The sequence below is a fragment of the Rhododendron vialii genome, chromosome 11a (assembly GCF_030253575.1).
Source record: "Rhododendron vialii isolate Sample 1 chromosome 11a, ASM3025357v1".
NCBI classification, from domain to species: Eukaryota; Viridiplantae; Streptophyta; class Magnoliopsida; order Ericales; family Ericaceae; genus Rhododendron; species Rhododendron vialii.
The window spans coordinates 25,258,047-25,277,458 of record NC_080567.1 but is presented as its reverse complement, the minus strand read 5'-3'; the positions used below and the strand labels follow the sequence as shown (position 1 = coordinate 25,277,458).

At 38.7% G+C, this 19,412-nt stretch overlaps 1 protein-coding gene and 2 long non-coding RNA genes across 12 annotated transcripts; all 3 read left to right on the top strand.

Moving 5' to 3' along the window:
- The first annotated feature begins 983 nt into the window (after positions 1-983).
- Positions 984-10,437, top strand: LOC131306510 (probable leucine-rich repeat receptor-like protein kinase At1g35710). Of its 10 annotated transcripts, none has more exons than XR_009193919.1 (6): positions 984-1,426; positions 3,503-4,657; positions 5,160-5,570; positions 6,330-6,519; positions 6,597-6,620; positions 7,419-8,197. XR_009193919.1 is itself a non-coding variant. In XM_058332792.1 (4 exons), the coding sequence occupies exons 1-3, from the start codon at positions 1,108-1,110 to the stop codon at positions 5,546-5,548; spliced, it is 1,863 nt and encodes a 620-aa protein (XP_058188775.1). In that variant the 5' UTR covers positions 984-1,107; the 3' UTR covers positions 5,549-5,570; positions 6,597-8,197. The 10 variants fall into 10 exon arrangements, 3 of the variants coding, with proteins under 3 accessions (XP_058188775.1, XP_058188776.1, XP_058188773.1); XR_009193918.1 differs by having other exon boundaries at positions 6,597-6,624; XR_009193920.1 differs by lacking the exon at positions 6,330-6,519 and having other exon boundaries at positions 6,597-6,624.
- Positions 10,438-10,851: 414 nt separating this feature from the next.
- Positions 10,852-14,110, top strand: LOC131306524 (uncharacterized). The gene is made up of 2 exons (XR_009193931.1): positions 10,852-11,290; positions 12,772-14,110. It is a non-coding gene; the product is annotated as an uncharacterized LOC131306524 (long non-coding RNA).
- Positions 14,111-16,992: 2,882 nt separating this feature from the next.
- LOC131306525 (uncharacterized) lies at positions 16,993-19,044 on the top strand. The gene is made up of 2 exons (XR_009193932.1): positions 16,993-17,305; positions 18,787-19,044. It is a non-coding gene; the product is annotated as an uncharacterized LOC131306525 (long non-coding RNA).
- Positions 19,045-19,412: the final 368 nt, after the last annotated feature.

The following is a 19,412-nucleotide window of genomic DNA, read 5'->3' as shown; positions in this document are numbered from 1 at the left end:
TTACACAGCACATACACACATATATATAGCTAGCACAAATAACTCTTAGCCACACAATCTCTCAACTGCCCTCTTAACTCACCGTACCAAAATAGTTAGGCTAGGTCCCTCCTTCATCACTCTCAACTTCTCCTCTGTCATCCCACTCTCTCTTTGTCTCCTCAACCAAACACAACAAGGCCCACACACATGCGCACACAGTAATCAATTAAGTTTAACTTTCAACATGTCCGATCGGATATTGTCGATATAAAACAAGCACCAAGAAAACAAGAACAAAAACACACACACAAGGATTCTGTCGGTAAATGCGACCTTGGAAAACTCAGAAGTGACTTTAACTTGGATTTCCTAAGTTTACTTGAAATAATTTCTTTCCACACCGCGGTTCTTAACTGAACCATGTCACCAGCTCTAGCATTCTAAAATCTGGGAATAGCGGGTACCCTCCTCTGTAGATGAAGAAATTACAACCACAGTCGAGTTTCAGTTAGTCGTAATATTTCTGCATCACCTGAAAGTCTAGTTTACGGGGAGGCAATGAGTGGCGAAATGATTCAAAAGTTGGGAGGGATCAAATCTGTTGGAAACTTTTCAGTTTCAAATTTCAAAGGATACTAAAACTTGCACGACCTAGAGTATTTAAAAAGTATCCGGTACTATACAAATTTAGCAAATCGACTTTTACACTGTCGACAACTTGTACATCATAGAAGATGATCTTGTATGAGAATATTCAAACCTGCAAAGAATTCTCCAAGTGATAGAGGTCAATTATATACTGGCTCGATAAATACTTCTTCTTTTTTTTTGTTTCAACGGTCAGGGTAGGGGTGTCCGGACCAACTTATATACACCGATCGACTATTTCCCTCCCTGGTCCGGTTAAAGATAAGTCATCCACGCTATGACTGGGGGATTCATAAGAGATTTCTTAATTGTGGCCTGGCCCCAAGATCGTTGTCAAATTTCGAACTCAGATATCTGGGTTTTCTTGCAATAGAGGATTATCATGCAATTATTTACTCTTTCTATAAAAACTTCTCCATTCGCTTAAAAACTCTTCATTCCAACTGCCTCTCGTAGCTTCTTCGTATCAAACCGAGAATGAAACTTTTACCAGCAAAGACACTTCCCGACCTGTTCGTTCCATCCCAATGTCTTTTTGTCTTCTTCGTCGTCCTCGCTTTCGTCTCTCCTTTCGATTCCACTGCTTTTTCTTCTTCTTCGCCTAAGAAAGAAGTTGGAGAAGAAGGAATGGAAGCAGTGGCTCTCTTGGCATGGAAAGCTAGCCTTGACAACCAAAGCCAATCTCTCCTGTCCTCATGGGTTGTCGGAAGCAACCACTGCAAATGGATTGGAATTGGTTGCAAAAAGGCTGGCAGAGTCATCACTCATATTGACCTTGAGAGTTATGGATTGAGAGGTACACTTTCGAATCTAAATTTCTCATCCCTCCCTCATCTTCTTAGCTTTGATCTTACAAACAACTCGGTTTATGGAACCATCCCCTCCCCCATTGGTAGCCTTAAGAGACTCACCCATCTTAGCTTGTCCGCCAACCGTCTCTCTGGCTCAATTCCACCTGGAATAGGCCAATTGTCCAATTTGAAGACCTTAGAGCTGCACCAAAATCAAATAGGTGGCTCCATCCCCTACGAAATAGGATTGCTCCTTTCTCTTATTGAGCTCACTTTGAATTCAAACAATCTCACTGGTTCAATTCCTGCTTCTATGGGTAACTTGGTCAACTTAACCACTTTGCACCTTTACGAAAATCATTTGTCCGGATCGATCCCTGGAGAATTTGGCATGCTAAGGTCCCTCATTGATCTTGAACTCAACACAAACAATCTCACGGGTTCAATCCCTCCTTCTATAGGGAACTTGGCAACCTTAACCACTCTGCAACTATACCAAAATCATCTTTCCGGGTCAATCCCTGAGGAAGTTGGGATGCTAACATCCCTCGTTGATCTCGTACTCTCAACAAACAGTCTCACGGGTGCAATCCCTGCTTCTATAGGGAACTTGGTCAACTTAACCACCTTGTACCTATATCGAAATGATCTTTCCGGGTCAATCCCTGAGGAAGTTGGGATGTTAATATCCCTCACTAATCTCGATCTGTCAATGAACAATCTCAAGGGTTCAATCCCTACTTCCATAAGGAAATTGGTCAACTTAACCATACTGTCCCTTTTCAAAAATCATTTGTCCGGGTCAATTCCTGAAGAAGTTGGTATGCTAAGGTCCCTCACTGATCTCGAACTCAATACGAATGATCTCACGGGTTCAATCCCTACTTCTATAGGAAACTTGGCTAACTTAACCATTCTTTACCTTCATGACAATCATCTTTCCGGGTCGATCCCTGAAGAAGTTGGGATGCTAAGGTCCCTCATTGATCTCATACTCTCAACAAACAGTCTCACGGGTGCAATCCCTGCTTCTATAGGGAACTTGGTCAACTTAACCACCCTGTACCTATATCGAAATGATCTTTCCGGGTCAATCCCCGAGGAAGTTGGGATGTTAATATCCCTCACTAATCTCGATCTGTCAATGAACAATCTCAAGGGTTCAATCCCTACTTCTATAGGGAAATTGGTCAACTTAACCATACTGTCCCTTTTCAAAAATCATTTGTCCGGGTCAATTCCTGAAGAAGTTGGTATGCTAAGGTCCCTCACTGATCTCGAACTCAATACGAATGATCTCACGGGTTCAATCCCTACTTCTATAGGAAACTTGGCTAACTTAACCATTCTTTACCTTCATGACAATCATCTTTCCGGGTCGATCCCTGAAGAAGTTGGGATGCTAAGGTCCCTAGTTGATCTCAGTCTCAGTATGAACAATCTCACAGGCTCAATCCCTGGTTCTATAGGGAGTCTGGAATTTGTTGTGTCTTTATCTTTTTTTGATAACCAATTTACTGGATCTATTCCCCCATACTTGAACAATCTTACACGTTTGACATTTTTTGAAGTTGGTGATAACATGTTCACTGGTCGTTTACCAGAAAACCTATGCCTGAGTGGATCACTTGAAAACTTTACAGCCTCATACAACAATTTCAGTGGACGTGTCCCCAAAAGCCTTAAAAATTGTAGCAGCTTATACAGGGTAAGGCTTGAGGGAAACCAGTTTTCGGGAAACATATCAGAAGATTTTGGAATATACCCGAATTTGGATTATATTGATTTGAGTGACAACAATTTCTTTGGTGAACTATCTCCAAGATGGGGAAAATGTAACAATTTAAAAAGCCTCAAAATGTCCAATAATTATATTTCTGGAGGCATACCGCCTGCATTGGTAGATGCAACTCAACTATCTCTAATTCATCTATCTTCCAATCATCTAGTTGGAGAGATCCCAAAGAATTTTGGTAGTTTGGTTTCATTGTTCGACCTTAGGTTGAATGATAACCAACTGTCAGGTAATATTCCTCGAGAACTCGATCGTCTTGCCAACTTAGAGATTCTAAATTTGGTAGGAAACAAACTAAGTGGCTCAATCCCTCAGGAGTTAGGGGGTTGCATGAAGCTATTGAACTTGAGCTTAAGCAATAATAAACTTGGGGAAAACATTCCTTTGGAACTAGGTCAAATCCATGGACTTCAAAGTCTTGATCTAGGGGATAACTTGCTAATTGGTACGATACCACAACAGATTGGAGCACAACAAAGGTTAGAAATGCTAAATCTCTCCCACAATGAGCTCTCCGGATCCATACCATCTTCTTTTGTTAATCTGATAAGTTTGACATCAGTTGATGTATCCTACAATCATCTAGAGGGTCCTCTTCCTCATATTAGAGCTTTCCAAGAGGCTCCATTTGAGGCACTTAGAGGTAATGAAGGTTTATGTGGTAATGCTACTGGTTTGAAGGCCTGTGAGCTTGACGGGGTTCCAAGAAAGAAGGAAAAGAAGTTGGTGATACTAATTGTACTTCCTACTTTTGGATTTCTAGTTCTTTCCCTCATGGTTCTCGGATTTTGCTTGTGTTTTAGTAAGAAAATGAAGAGCACAACAAATGAGCCAAGAGAAGTACATAATGAAGATTTGTTTTCAATATGGAGTTATGATGGGAAAATGATGTATGAAACCATCATTGATGCGACGAAGAACTTCAGTGCCAAATATTGCATTGGGGAAGGAGGATGTGGTACTGTTTATAGAGCTGCCCTGCCAAATGGTCAAATAGTTGCTGTGAAGAAACTTCACTCATCATCTGATGGTAACTCTGTTAATCAAAAGAGCTTTTCGAGTGAGATCAGTACATTAACAGCGATAAAGCACCATAACATCGTAAAGCTTTATGGGTTCTGTTCACATCCAAGACACTTGTTTTTGGTTTACGAGTTCTTGCAAGGTGGGAGCTTGCAAAAGGTATTGGCCTCAAAGGAAGAAGCAGTAGAGTTTGATTGGAACAAGAGACTCGATGTCGTTAAAGGTTTGGCAGATGCTTTGTCTTATATGCACCATGATTGTTCCCCTCCAATCATCCATCGCGACATGTCAAGCAAAAATGTTTTGCTCGACTCTGAGTACGTGGCTCACATCTCTGATTTTGGGACAGCTAGATTTATGAAACCTGACTCTACAAATTGGACTTCATTAGCAGGAACCTTTGGATACACTGCTCCTGGTATGTATCTCCATTGCAAGTTTTTCTTCTTCCTTTTTTTATCTCCAAGTCAACCTTAACATGGTAGTTTTATTTTACTTCTAAACCAATCAAGAATATACCAAGTTTTTGTGCCGCTTATATATTGCTCTATATTGATAGAACTGTGAATATATGTAATGCATAAAGGCTCGAAGTCTCAAGAATTATGAACATTCATGATGAGGCTTTTATTGTTTTCTCGTATGGGAGTGAGCAACGTACTAATTTTGATAACTGGAATTGACAGGAAGCATATTCTATGGTTTATCCCACTCTCTCATACTTTAGTTTTGGCAATGGCATTCATGTGGCTCATGTTATTTCCTCCTTTGTGAACTCTACACAAAATCGGAAGTGAATCTGTGCATAAATTTGCAACTTCACCAATGCATGATATGTAGCATGAGCATAGTTCTCCCCCTCCTCCCAACAAACACCCTTTTTAGTCAAATATTTTCTTCTCCTGGGCATTTTTTCGCAGAACTTGCATATACAATGGAAGTGAATGAGAAATGCGACGTTTACAGCTTTGGGGTGCTGACACTAGAAGTGATTATGGGGGAGCATCCGGGTGATTTCATCTCGTCTCTATCATCATCTTCGTCGTTGTCGTCATCATCAAAAACTGGACATGGGATTTTATTCAAGGATGTGTTGGACCAACACCTGTTGCCTCCTACAAATCAAATGGCAGAACAAATAGTGGTTGCTGCAAAAGTAGCATTTGCATGTTTGAATGCTAGACCGCTTTCTCGACCAACGATGCAGCAAGTTGCTAGGACGATGTCAAATCCAAGGCCATCTTTGCAAAATCAGTTACACATGATTACATTGGGAGAACTCGTTGGTGCCAACAGCTTCACTTCTTGAGTTTCCTTGGACTTAAGCTCTTGTGAGTTTTTGCTATGACTGTACAATTTCACTTTTCTTTTGTCGGCTTTCTTCTTCTTTTTATTTTTTTGCTTTGTTGATATTGAATAGACATGATATGATGTAAAATAGACCATGTTTGTTGAAAAAATAATTGTCATGGAGATGAAAAGAAATACAAGTTCTTTGTGGTTCTAAAATCAACTATTACGGTCAAATAGCCAATTATTTTGGGGTGAAGATTTAAATGATATGAAATGAAGGGGTGATTTTTCCCAGTATATACAGTAGATCAATATACCAAAGAAATACAGTGTCAGTGTTTCAAATCAAAACTTTTCTTAGCATCCGCTTAACACCAAAATATACAGTGTCAGTGTTTCAAATGTAATACTAGATTTTACATTTTACAGTGGTGTTTTACAGTTTTTTTTCCCTTTGTTTGTGTAGCTTTTTTGTAAGAAACTGGTGAACACAGAGAGTGAGCCAAGTCCAATTAACAGTGATAATTTGTTTGCAATGTGAAGCTATTACGGAAAATAGTGTATGAAAACATCATTGAAGGAACTTGAAACATCTGTGCCAAACAGTGTTGGGGAGAGGTGGAGTACTGTCTATAGAGTTGCCCTACGTACATAATGGTCCCATGGTTGCTGGGAAGAAACTTAATGTGTCATCGGATGGAGTCTTTTAGGATTTGCTAGTGAGATCGGTACATTAACAAAGATACAACCTGAAAATATTATAAAGCTTTATGGATTTTGTTCACATGTGATGTGAGGCACTCGTTTTGAATGGAGGAAGCTTGGGACATATACTCAGCTTGGAGGAAGAAGCAGTAGAGTCGTTATATTTGATTAGGAGAATGGATGTTGTTGAAGGTGGCAAATGTTGTCTTACATGCACTGCAATCGTTTTCCTCCAGTCACTCCTTGAGACTTGTCAAGCAAGAATGTTTTGATCGATTCAAAGTACGTAGCTCACATCTCTGATTGCGGCACTGCAAAAGTCATGAAGAGTGACTCATCTAATTGGACTTCAATTGCAGGGACTTTTGGATACGCTGCTCCACGTAGGTACTTTTGCTGCCTCTATATTTGAACTCCCTATCTCATTCAGTGCTAATCTTAACTAAACAATAATGCATCTGGTAAGCTTCAAATCTCTATACATAGCCACGAAGTCTCTTGAACAGTGATCATTCCTGATGAGGAGTCTTGCTCATTTTGTCATCTGGCAATGAGCAAAGTATCTTGTTAGGGATTTGATTTTGATGATGATGTTTTGTTGGAATAATTTTCAAAAGATGATGTAATTTGTGATGATTTATGAATGTATAATATTTCTTAGCCACGTGTATTTAGAAGTATAGTTCACAGACTGAATCTCATGTCTAAGTTCTGGACCTCTATCTCATGGCTTTGTACATCCAGTTGCAAAGTCCAAGTTCTGGACTTCAGTTCTGGATTTCATGGTGTCATCCATTGTTGAAAACCAGATTACTCTGTTGGATCTTAAAGTGAAGACCAATATCGAGAATCAGTTTTTACATTGCTCTGTTTTATTTCACTTTCTCTCTCATCTTTAAACATGGGTCCATGCCATATGTCTTTGATTTCCATAAACCTTTTTATGGGGATTATATTTGCACACCTATATTTATTATTTCTCACTATCAATTTGAAAAATACCGGCACAATTTGAATTACTCGTGTACTTGATTTGAAAATCTATAAGTGGGGATTTTGCAGTACGTAGTTAGTTGCAAATATCCTTTTTGGGCTTTTTCAAATATATGTTCTTGGTTATGGTGATTATGTGCTAATATATTTCCTTCATAGATTTGTCACATGCTTTATTGACTTTGTAGCTCAAAAGAGATCAAGACATTAATTCTTCTGACCGTTGAGCCGTATAAGAGAAAGCATGGAGTAAATGAGATGAACGTTGGAACGTTGGTCATTTACAGTAGAAGACTTTGTGGGTTTTTACTCTTTGTTATTTAAAGGACAAGTCTTCATCAGAGAGGTAGCCAGATTGATTGAGAAGAAAGAGCCTTGAAAGGATTCATTCATTCGAACACTCAAAGAATTCAAGTCTGATATATACACTGTAGTTTTATCCTCTTCAGACTTCAGAGAGAGCTTTCACTGTAGAATTTTATACTCTCATTTGTTTGAGCCTACACTTGTAAATCACCCTTCCTTAGAAGGATTGATCATCACCACACTTATCCTACCTTGTGAAAGAGAGAATCCAATCCACAATGTTGCCAGTTAGGATTTGAGTTTCTTGCTTGATTTGAGAAGTGTATGCTCACTAGGTGTGAGTATGCCAAGAGTTTGAGGAACTGGTCTGTGTGTATCAATTGGAATGGTGAAATCAGGTCTGCGTGTACCTGAGTTATGGTCTACGTGTACCACTGAGTCTATGAAGTGTCATGGTCTGTGTGTACCAAAAGAAGTATATATTGTGAAGGGGTGTTGGCTCCTATAAAATCCAACCCTGTTGTAAGTTCTGAGAACATGGTGGATGCCGGTGATTGTTCAAGGGAAACAATCACTAAAGAGTGGACTAAGCAATTAGCCGAACCACTATAAAAATCCTCAGTCTCTTCTCATATTTATTTTTTAGTACTTTCATTTTTTTGATTATCCGTTTGATTTGCTAATCAAGCTTCTTTGAAAAGAAAAAATTGTCTTATTACAGGAATCAAACCTATTCACCCCTCTAGGTTTTATCATATATCTAATTTGCTAGTTGCAACCTAGAATTCATCCCACCCTCTCTTTCTCTAATGTATATCCCAATCTCTCATACATAAGTTACTGTCATAAAGATAAAAAGTTGAAAGTTTGAGTTAATGATCTCATCAAGTAAAATGCTCTTAAATATTCTTAATTACTAAATTAAATTCTAATACCGGATTGAAAGGCCGACTATAAAAAAAACCAGTAAAAAGGAAACAAAGGACTTATGTATGGACACCGAAGAAACTCAATGTTTGGATTGAAATTGTCAAGCAGAAGTATTAAAAATGACAATAAAACACGCCGGCAGTATTTAGTACTAAAATCAAATAAAATCAATAACAACACAAATCATCTTAATTAGTGATTCTAAGTCTAGATGCAGGTTTCGACAGGAATTCAAGCTACATACAAATCATCTTAAGAAGGCACGCTTTATTTTGAATTCCACGACTTTATTACTACACTCCACTTTATTTTCAAAGAAAGGAAAAAAAAAAGATCATAAGAAAATTTTGGTTTGAATACGATTTTCCGTCAGGTTGTTCCAAACACTGTTATCAGGCATTACCCAATTACCTAACAAGTAGGCAATTGCTTTCCAAGAAATTAAGTGTATGTACACATAACAAATACTTGTATGGAGAAATAGAAAAATCTGCTGATATAAGCACAAGGATAACAAGGCACTGGCTATACTATCTCTGTCCAGTCCATAGAATCCTGTTATTACTGTGACCTCCGACACTAACGGTTGAGAATACAAATAATAAAGTTGTCCCTCTCTAACAACTTAAGCTTTTAGGTGAGTTGGTGGTTAACAATCTCATATGGTATTAGAGCACGCAATAGATCCTCTGTTCAAACCTCACAGCCTACCTAATGGTTAGAACTTATACGTGCATGTTTAGCCTCCTTATGGAAAAGAGTCTGGCTATACGTGAGAGGGCATGTTAAGGAGGAGAGCTTAGCTACACGTGAGGGGGTGTGTTGAAAATATAAATAATAAAGTTGTCCCTCTCTCTAATAGCTTAAGCTTGTAGATGAGTTGGTGGTTAAGAATCTCATTCCAATAAATAAAAACTTCTGTAGTGGATTTCGAGTTCCTTGCTGATTTTAAGGATAGAACTTTACACCAAAAGAGAATGTGGACATTAGTTTAAGAAAGTGGTGGTGGATTTCACTGATATTGCAAAAGCTGAACATCCCCTCATGCATGATGCTCCATTCTTGCCTTCTTGGCATAATTAATGAGCAATATGAACTCCCAAGTCAAGTCTTTGCATCAGACAATTACTGACATGGTACCAGAGGACAACGTTTGAGAAATTTGGGAGTAGATGAGAACATGTTAACTGGTCATTTACCAGAAAACCTGACTCTACCAATTGGACTTCATTTGTAGGAACCTTTGGATATACTGCTCCTGGTATGTATCTCTATTGCAAGTTTTTATTCTCCCCTTTTTATTATCTTCAAGCCAACCTTAACATGGCAGTTTTATTTTAGTTTTTAAACAATCAAGAATATAGCAAGTTTTTGGGCAGCTTATATATTGCTCTATGTACAGAAACACTGAATTTACAAAATGTATATAGGCTTCAAGTCTCATGAACTATGAACATTAATGATGAGGCTTTACTCGTTTTCTCGTATGGGAGTGAGCAAGGTAATAACTTGATAACTAGAACTGACAGGTCCCTTATTTTTTTGATTTATCCCACTCTATGTCATACTTTAGTCTTGTTAGTGTGTAATTGGAAACATGTACCTCCTTTATGACTTTCTTATTCCCAATCAGGTTTCTATCTTGTAAAGTTTTGCCAATGGCATTCATGTGGCTTATGTTATTTCCTCCTTCATGAACTCTACACAAAACTAGAAGTGATTGTCTGCACAAATTTGAAACTTAACCAATGCCTTAAATAGCAAGAGCATGGTTCTTTCTTCCCCCCATCGAGCCCCTTTTTTTATCAATTATTTTCTTCTGTTGGGAATTTTTTTTGGCAGAACTTGCTTATACAATGGAAGTGAATGAGAAGTAAGACGTTTACAGTTTTGGGGTGCTAACACTGGAAGTGATTATGGGGGAGCATCCGGGTGATATTCTCTCGTCTCTAGCATCATCTTCGTTGTCCTCATCCTCATTATCAATTGGAAATAGGATTTTATTGAAGGATGTGTTACACAAACGCCTCCCGCCTTCTACAAATGGAGTGGCAGAACAAGTAGTGGTTGCTGCAAAAGTAGCATTTGAATGTCTGAATGCTAGACCACTATGTCGACCAACCATGCAACATGTTGCTAGGAAGCTGTCAAACCCAAGGCCATCTCTGCAAAATCAGTTACACTTGATTACATTGGGAGAACTCGTTGACACCAACTGTTTTGTAAAATCCTAACTTTTGAAATTTTAGTCGTGTGTGGTCCGAATAGGAACTGACACTTTAATTTAATTCGAATAATAAGGGCAGGCTACGTGAAGTTTATCATGGTATGAAAAAAATGTGAATTTCAATTTATTTCATAAAACCTATGGGACAATTAATGTAGAGACCCGTATTTTTGAGACTATATTTTTTCTTTTGCAATCGTACGGCTCGTTGAGATAGACGGTGCGGATATTCGGTGTGACATCTTCGTGGGAGGATATAACGGTAATTGTGCGAGAGGTGCACATGTGTGTGTGGGGGGTGGGAGCATGGGATTAATCCCCATGCCAATAATTTCCCCAGGAGAATCATTTCTCCCATTTTTTTTTCTCTCTTTTTCTCTCTCGGCTATCTCTCTCTCCTCCTCTCCTCCGAAAAACTCCCTCTTCTCTTCTCTCTTCGATTTCATCTACTTAGGGTGTGATTCCGGACAAGGCCAGAGAATTAAAGTTGTTATACGGAGCACGAGCTTTCCAAATATCCAAGAAAATTCATGATCGGACCTCGTTAGAGCTTGGTTGACTCGGTCAAAGGCTCGGATTTTGCTCAAAACCCATGAGGTAGGGATTTCTCACTTCTATTATGTGTGTATGTGTTGATTTGGTGTTTGAATCGTGCCCTAGATCGTTGTTTTCGTTGTTAAAAATGTTCTGGTGGAGTCTGAAAATCATGCAGTGAAAACCCATGTCCTACCGGTAGGAGTTTTGGCCCTACCGGTACAAAAGCTGTCCAGTAATGTCATTTTCGTGAAATTGTGGTCCCCTACCGGTAGGAAAATGTGTCCTACCGGTAGGAAATGAAAAATTCAGCATTTTGGCAAAACTTCGAACGGGCATAACTTTTTCATCCGAACTCTGTTTTGGGCAAATTTTATATCAAAATTCATGTACCGAAAATGTACTTTCCAATGGTGGTGGTCTCATCTCCCAATTCTTAACCGATAAGATTTGGCAGCCAAAATAAGATAGATATATTCGTATACGTTGGGAAATCCTTTTTCCTTAGAATCGTTTGGGTGAAACATGGGTGTTCTTAGGTTCCCCTGAGTACTAGTTGAATGGTTTGACGAGGCTAGTAGTATACTAAATGCTTGGTAGTGGTCGTTGGGTTCCGTATGAGTCGTTTGACACCGAAACGAGGGTTTAGAGAATATAAGGAGTATAGGTGGCCAAATGTTGTATGTGTTGACATGCGAAGTGAAAAACGAACACATAGAATTCTTCTTGAGTTAAACAATGCTAAGCATGGATACCCGAGACAATTCCTTGTGTTTGATATGTGGTACACCTCTTGCGTAACTTATACGATTTTGCGAGTTGCAAGGTGGAAGTCCATGAACTCGCTATGAGAGTTTATCTTTTGATGTGTGAGTGCTTGTATGGTGATGAGAAATTACTAACGTAACGATTGCGAGTTGATTGAGATGAAATTATCTGTACTACTTTTATGTGAATAAGTTTTCGTTGTGAATTCATTATATGTGACTGGAATGAATGGCTAAATTGTAAAGTGTATCGAAGGAATTGTGGTATGGTGACCTTTGATGTGTGACTTGAATTAGTTCCATCAGTGAGGACGAAACTAGTGGGGAGTATCGGGATTTCTTAATTGGCCTGGCAGGAGCTTTTGCTCATGATACAGAATGATGAGGAAATTGTGACACGATGTGAATGGAAATGGGCTATCATTGTGAAAGTGTAAGTAAGTGATACGAAAGACATTGGTGTTGCGGTTCTTTGATTACGATAGTTTCATAAGTCAAGATATCGGATTGGTGATTCGAAGTGATATGAGGGACAGTGGCAGTCATGAGAAAATCATATAGATAGTAAGTCCTCGTGGTTGAATTAGAGTTTTGGTGTGTAGTCACGGTACTTCATTTATGTCTTCGACCTTGGGAAAATTACTAGTTGTGTTTCGTTTCATCATTTGAGATACCGTACCTTGCTTTTGTTATTCATTCCACCTGTCATCCCATTCGTATATAATAGTTGTGTAGATTTCTCTACTGGGCACGTGTTTGCTCAACCTACCATTTCAGGTTCATTGCAGGTCATGGTCATGGTCATGGAGTACTTGGAGTGCATGCTGACATTATCGATTAAAGCTATTTTGGAGAGCACTTTATTTTTCTTGTTTAACAAACGACTTTGTTATGAAATTCCTACTTTGAAAGATTGTATTTGTAGACCAATTTATGGAATCGGAAACTGTATTGTATTTTGGGGTATTGTACGTACGATTGTGAGGACTTTGTATTTCAAATGGTATTGTTAATTTATGTTGAAAATCGAGGGCGTGACAACTTGGTATCAAAGCATTAGGTTTGAATACCTAGAGACCGTGGGGAGACTTAGTCTCAGGGGTTCAAAAAAAAAAAAAAGTCATTGCATATTTTTAACAAAACATGAGTGTGCTTGCCTGACTGATGTGTGTTCATTGATGTGGCATTGCATCTGTGTTTATGCGAATTGGTGGAATGTGGTTGACTCATGTAAAAAAAGAAAAAGAAGAAGAAGAAGAGAAGTTTGACCTCTTTGTAGTGACTACGGTTGCGAAGTTACTGTTATTAGTTTTGATCTTGAGCCGTTTGTGGTAAGGTATCCTTTCAGATGAGATGTTAGACAAAAAAAAAAATTTTGAAAAGTCGAGATTGTTGTAGTGGTTATGCGTAGTGGCGAGGTTGAAATGTGAAAGATGATATCCGTTAGTATGTAAAAGAAGTGTTGTATTGTTAACAAGGTTTGTGAGCTAAATACTTGATGCGTTTTATTTGAATTGTGTAGATTATGTGTTAAGTTTAAATACCTTAAGTAATTTTCATGTGATGCGAGGTGTATCATAGCTAAAGGATTGAACTAGTGAGTGTCTTGAATGTATGAAGAGATGATGTCTTGTTGTGGTAATGATTGTGTTTATTATTGTTATGGTAGTTATAGGGGTAGTGGTTTTAAGAATAGGTAAGACAGGTGGAACCCTTGTAAGTATCTGAGATTGACTTAGGAAGATGAGAGTTGTAGGTAGGGTGTTTAGAAACAGTATGTGTCTTCTGGACACCCAGGCGACTACCGAAGAGATCCAGTTGGAAGAGGCGCTTGATCACCGCTCCTTCTAGATGGAAGTCTCGGGAAGTCAATCGGATACTAGGTTTATATTAAGGGGTAAGATCTCTAGGCTTGAGGCAGATAACTATATATAGAAATTTCGTAGAAAAATGATGTGCTGTGGTGTTGTCGTAGTCATTGTGGTGATTGCCGTAGCGGTAGTGTTATGAGGGGTCGATAGGAGAATATTAGTTGTGTTATTCGGAGATAGGGAAAATAAGACACAAGGAGAAAGATAGTGATGTGATTTAAGTCAAGTGGTCAATGTAAGGCAAAGTAAGAAAATTGGTTGAAGTAAAGGCGATATAAGGGTGAACTGTTAAGGCTAATAATGAAGTGGAGTGTAGTTGGCATCCTTAGTTGGAATGGTGTGAAATTCATGGCAAGTGAGACTATTAGAAGTTCTTGGTGCGAGTGAAATTGATTCTTGAGTAATGAGGTAGTACGAGTCTTAGAATATAAAGAGGAATATAGACATGTTATTTGTAACCCCAGAGTCTTGTTAGTGTTTAGAAGAGGTTTATCAATTTGTTTGTATTTATATTGGTGTTTAAAATTTTAGTATCGAGAAAATCAATAGCAGTAAAAGTTTATTAGTGCAACTATTGCATACATTGTGTAGGTATTTGGGCGATGAAATATCGTGTGATTGTAAAGTTGATAGAGAAATGATTAATATTGATGTTGCGTATTTGTTACATGATATTCGAGATTGTGAAAATGGGAAACATGTGACTTGAGTAGGCTAATTGACGAGAGTGTTCGAGATTGATGGGTAAACAGAAAATGTGAAAGGTATCGTGAAGTTGAAAGGAACGAGATTACCATTGGGCTTTCTAGAGTGATGAAATGTGAAGTGATGGATACTTTGTGAGTCCGATGGACACTTTGTGAGTCCGATGGATACTTTGTGAGTCCGATGGACACTTTGTGAGGTTGTTGGATACTTTGTGAGTCCGTGGATGCTTTGTGAGACTGATGGATACTTTGTGAGTCCGATGGACACTTTGTGAGTCCGATGGATACTTTGTGAGTCCGATGGACACTTTGTGAGGTTGTTGGATACTTTGTGAGTCCGATGGACACTTTGTGAGTCCGATGGATACTTTGTGAGTCCGATGGACACTTTGTGAGGTTGTTGGATACTTTGTGAGTCCGTGGATGCTTTGTGAGACTGATGGATACTTTGTGAGTCCGATGGACACTTTGTGAGTCCGATGGATACTTTGTGAGTCCGATGGACACTTTGTGAGGTTGTTGGATACTTTGTGAGTCCGTGGATGCTTTGTGAGACTGATGGATACTTTGTGAGTCCGATGGACACTTTGTGAGTTCGATGGATACTTTGTGAGTCCGATGGACACTTTGTGAGGTTGTTGGATACTTTGTGAGTCCGTGGATGCTTTGTGAGACTGATGGATACTTTGTGAGTCCGATGGACACTTTGTGAGTTCGATGGATACTTTGTGAGTCCGATGGACACTTTGTGAGGTTGTTGGATACTTTGTGAGTCCGTGGATGCTTTGTGAGACTGATGGATACTTTGTGAGTCCGATGGGCACTTTATGAGACCGCTGGATACTTTGTGAGTCTGATTGACACTTTGTGAGATTGCTGGATACTTGGTGAGTCCGTTGGATACTTTGTGAGTTGGTGAATCTGCTGGATACTGAGTGAGCCTGTTAATGCGTGGATGTGTCTGGCATTGTGTAAGCTATTAAATTGCATTGTGGGTTTGTTGAAATATTTCGTGAATGAAATGTGCTGTTGTTTAGTTCTAACCTACATATTTGATTTATTATGTAATCTCAATGCGTGAAATTTGCTTTAAGTATATGATGTAGAATAAACAGTGATGCTTATGTGGGTAGTTGCTATGAGTGTATGCCTTTCTTGAGTAGCAACAACGATGTTTGGAGAATTGGGTTTAAGGAAATAGTGGATTGATAGTTTACCAGAATGGTTTTAATGTGTCTTGTGAAGAGTTATGTAAAAGGGACGCGTTACAATAGGGGAGAGTTTGGATTTTTCGAAAATAGAAACCGATAGTGATTCAGAGTGGGCTAGAGAATATGAAGTAGTGTTGAACTCTTAGTTGTGTTTGAGTGTTAAATGGCCGAAAAAAATGTTTGAGATTTGTGCAGAGTCGATATAAAAGTTGTGTTGGTAAACAGAAATGTGAGTCAGAGATAAAGGTTGATGATTTTGTGTTAGGTGTGTTTCGTCGTACCAAGGGAGGTGAACCCTGCCTTTGAGAAAGGGAAGTGAGTAGCGAGGTGCGTGAAATAATTTGAGATTGTTAAAGAGAATAATGCAACTATCTATTATCAATGGTATTGATAGAATTGAATCAATTGTGGGGTGTGTTTATTTTATTTTATTTTTATTTTTGGAGACGAAAGATGTATTAATAGCTTTGAAATGTGAGACGTTCAACGAGGGTGAGTTGGTGTTAAAATTGAGCAAATGGTGATGATCGTTATGTAGTGATTGAGTTTTGGGTTTCTTGGTTTTATTACAGTGGAGAGTATTTGGGTATTCAAAAAAAAATATTGATGGATTGATCTATCAGTTGGTATTGGGAAAATGAAGCTTATGAGTATTAGAATTATAGTTATTATAAGCAGTTTAGTATGTCCTTCTGGGAAGTTCAAGAGATACTTAGTGGAATAAACTGAAAAGAATGAGAATGAGGAATTCTAGAGTTCGACGAACGTGAGATTATAAACTGTTGAATCTCGGTGGGATTGTCATGAAGATATGTGGGGACTAGTATTTTGGTATAGATGTTAGGATTTGAAAATATGATAAAGATGATGGAGGTTTGTGGCTGAGTGTTGAGTGATAAGACCATACCATTAGTGAGGGTTCTGAGGAGCAAACGAGATAAGGAAGAATCTGCGTAGAAAAGAAAGAATGATGTTATAAGTATGAAATTGCAACATGAGGTTTGGTAGTACGATTGGTGACTCGGCTGGGTTTGGGTTGGCAAATTTCGAGGACGAAATTTCTTTAAGGAGGGCAGGGTGTAGAGACCCGTATTTTTGAGACTATATTTTTTCTTTTGCAATCGTACGGCTCGTTGAGATAGACGGTGCGGATATTCGGTGTGACATCTTCGTGGGAGGATATAACGGTAATTGTGCGAGAGGTGCACATGTGTGTGTGGGGGGTGGGAGCATGGGATTAATCCCCATGCCAATAATTTCCCCAGGAGAATCATTTCTCCCATTTTTTTTTCTCTCTTTTTCTCTCTCGGCTATCTCTCTCTCCTCCTCTCCTCCGAAAAACTCCCTCTTCTCTTCTCTCTTCGATTTCATCTACTTAGGGTGTGATTCCGGACAAGGCCAGAGAATTAAAGTTGTTATACGGAGCACGAGCTTTCCAAATATCCAAGAAAATTCATGATCGGACCTCGTTAGAGCTTGGTTGACTCGGTCAAAGGCTCGGATTTTGCTCAAAACCCATGAGGTAGGGATTTCTCACTTCTATTATGTGTGTATGTGTTGATTTGGTGTTTGAATCGTGCCCTAGATCGTTGTTTTCGTTGTTAAAAATGTTCTGGTGGAGTCTGAAAATCATGCAGTGAAAACCCATGTCCTACCGGTAGGAGTTTTGGCCCTACCGGTACAAAAGCTGTCCAGTAATGTCATTTTCGTGAAATTGTGGTCCCCTACCGGTAGGAAAATGTGTCCTACCGGTAGGAAATGAAAAATTCAGCATTTTGGCAAAACTTCGAACGGGCATAACTTTTTCATCCGAACTCTGTTTTGGGCAAATTTTATATCAAAATTCATGTACCGAAAATGTACTTTCCAATGGTGGTGGTCTCATCTCCCAATTCTTAACCGATAAGATTTGGCAGCCAAAATAAGATAGATATATTCGTATACGTTGGGAAATCCTTTTTCCTTAGAATCGTTTGGGTGAAACATGGGTGTTCTTAGGTTCCCCTGAGTACTAGTTGAATGGTTTGACGAGGCTAGTAGTATACTAAATGCTTGGTAGTGGTCGTTGGGTTCCGTATGAGTCGTTTGACACCGAAACGAGGGTTTAGAGAATATAAGGAGTATAGGTGGCCAAATGTTGTATGTGTTGACATGCGAAGTGAAAAACGAACACATAGAATTCTTCTTGAGTTAAACAATGCTAAGCATGGATACCCGAGACAATTCCTTGTGTTTGATATGTGGTACACCTCTTGCGTAACTTATACGATTTTGCGAGTTGCAAGGTGGAAGTCCATGAACTCGCTATGAGAGTTTATCTTTTGATGTGTGAGTGCTTGTATGGTGATGAGAAATTACTAACGTAACGATTGCGAGTTGATTGAGATGAAATTATCTGTACTACTTTTATGTGAATAAGTTTTCGTTGTGAATTCATTATATGTGACTGGAATGAATGGCTAAATTGTAAAGTGTATCGAAGGAATTGTGGTATGGTGACCTTTGATGTGTGACTTGAATTAGTTCCATCAGTGAGGACGAAACTAGTGGGGAGTATCGGGATTTCTTAATTGGCCTGGCAGGAGCTTTTGCTCATGATACAGAATGATGAGGAAATTGTGACACGATGTGAATGGAAATGGGCTATCATTGTGAAAGTGTAAGTAAGTGATACGAAAGACATTGGTGTTGCGGTTCTTTGATTACGATAGTTTCATAAGTCAAGATATCGGATTGGTGATTCGAAGTGATATGAGGGACAGTGGCAGTCATGAGAAAATCATATAGATAGTAAGTCCTCGTGGTTGAATTAGAGTTTTGGTGTGTAGTCACGGTACTTCATTTATGTCTTCGACCTTGGGAAAATTACTAGTTGTGTTTCGTTTCATCATTTGAGATACCGTACCTTGCTTTTGTTATTCATTCCACCTGTCATCCCATTCGTATATAATAGTTGTGTAGATTTCTCTACTGGGCACGTGTTTGCTCAACCTACCATTTCAGGTTCATTGCAGGTCATGGTCATGGTCATGGAGTACTTGGAGTGCATGCTGACATTATCGATTAAAGCTATTTTGGAGAGCACTTTATTTTTCTTGTTTAACAAACGACTTTGTTATGAAATTCCTACTTTGAAAGATTGTATTTGTAGACCAATTTATGGAATCGGAAACTGTATTGTATTTTGGGGTATTGTACGTACGATTGTGAGGACTTTGTATTTCAAATGGTATTGTTAATTTATGTTGAAAATCGAGGGCGTGACAATTAAGTTACATCTGATACACAATACGAATCACGTGACGTTGAAATCTTACGTTTAATATCGGACACCGCTGTGATAATCCTCATATTTTTATTAGTCTATGTTGAATTTTTGGGATTTTTCGGAGACTAGAATTCAAACGCCTTCGGACAGAGTTCGCGTTAATGGAACGCGAAGTATGACGTGTCAATAAGAGAAGGTAATAGGTGTACTTTTTTTTACCTGTTTCACCTATATCTCCACCGCTATATATATATATATATATATATATATATATATATATATATTATCATTAGGAGTAATTAGCAACTTAAAAGACAAACAAAGCTCAAGAATAAAAAGGGAATGGTAAATAAATAGAGAG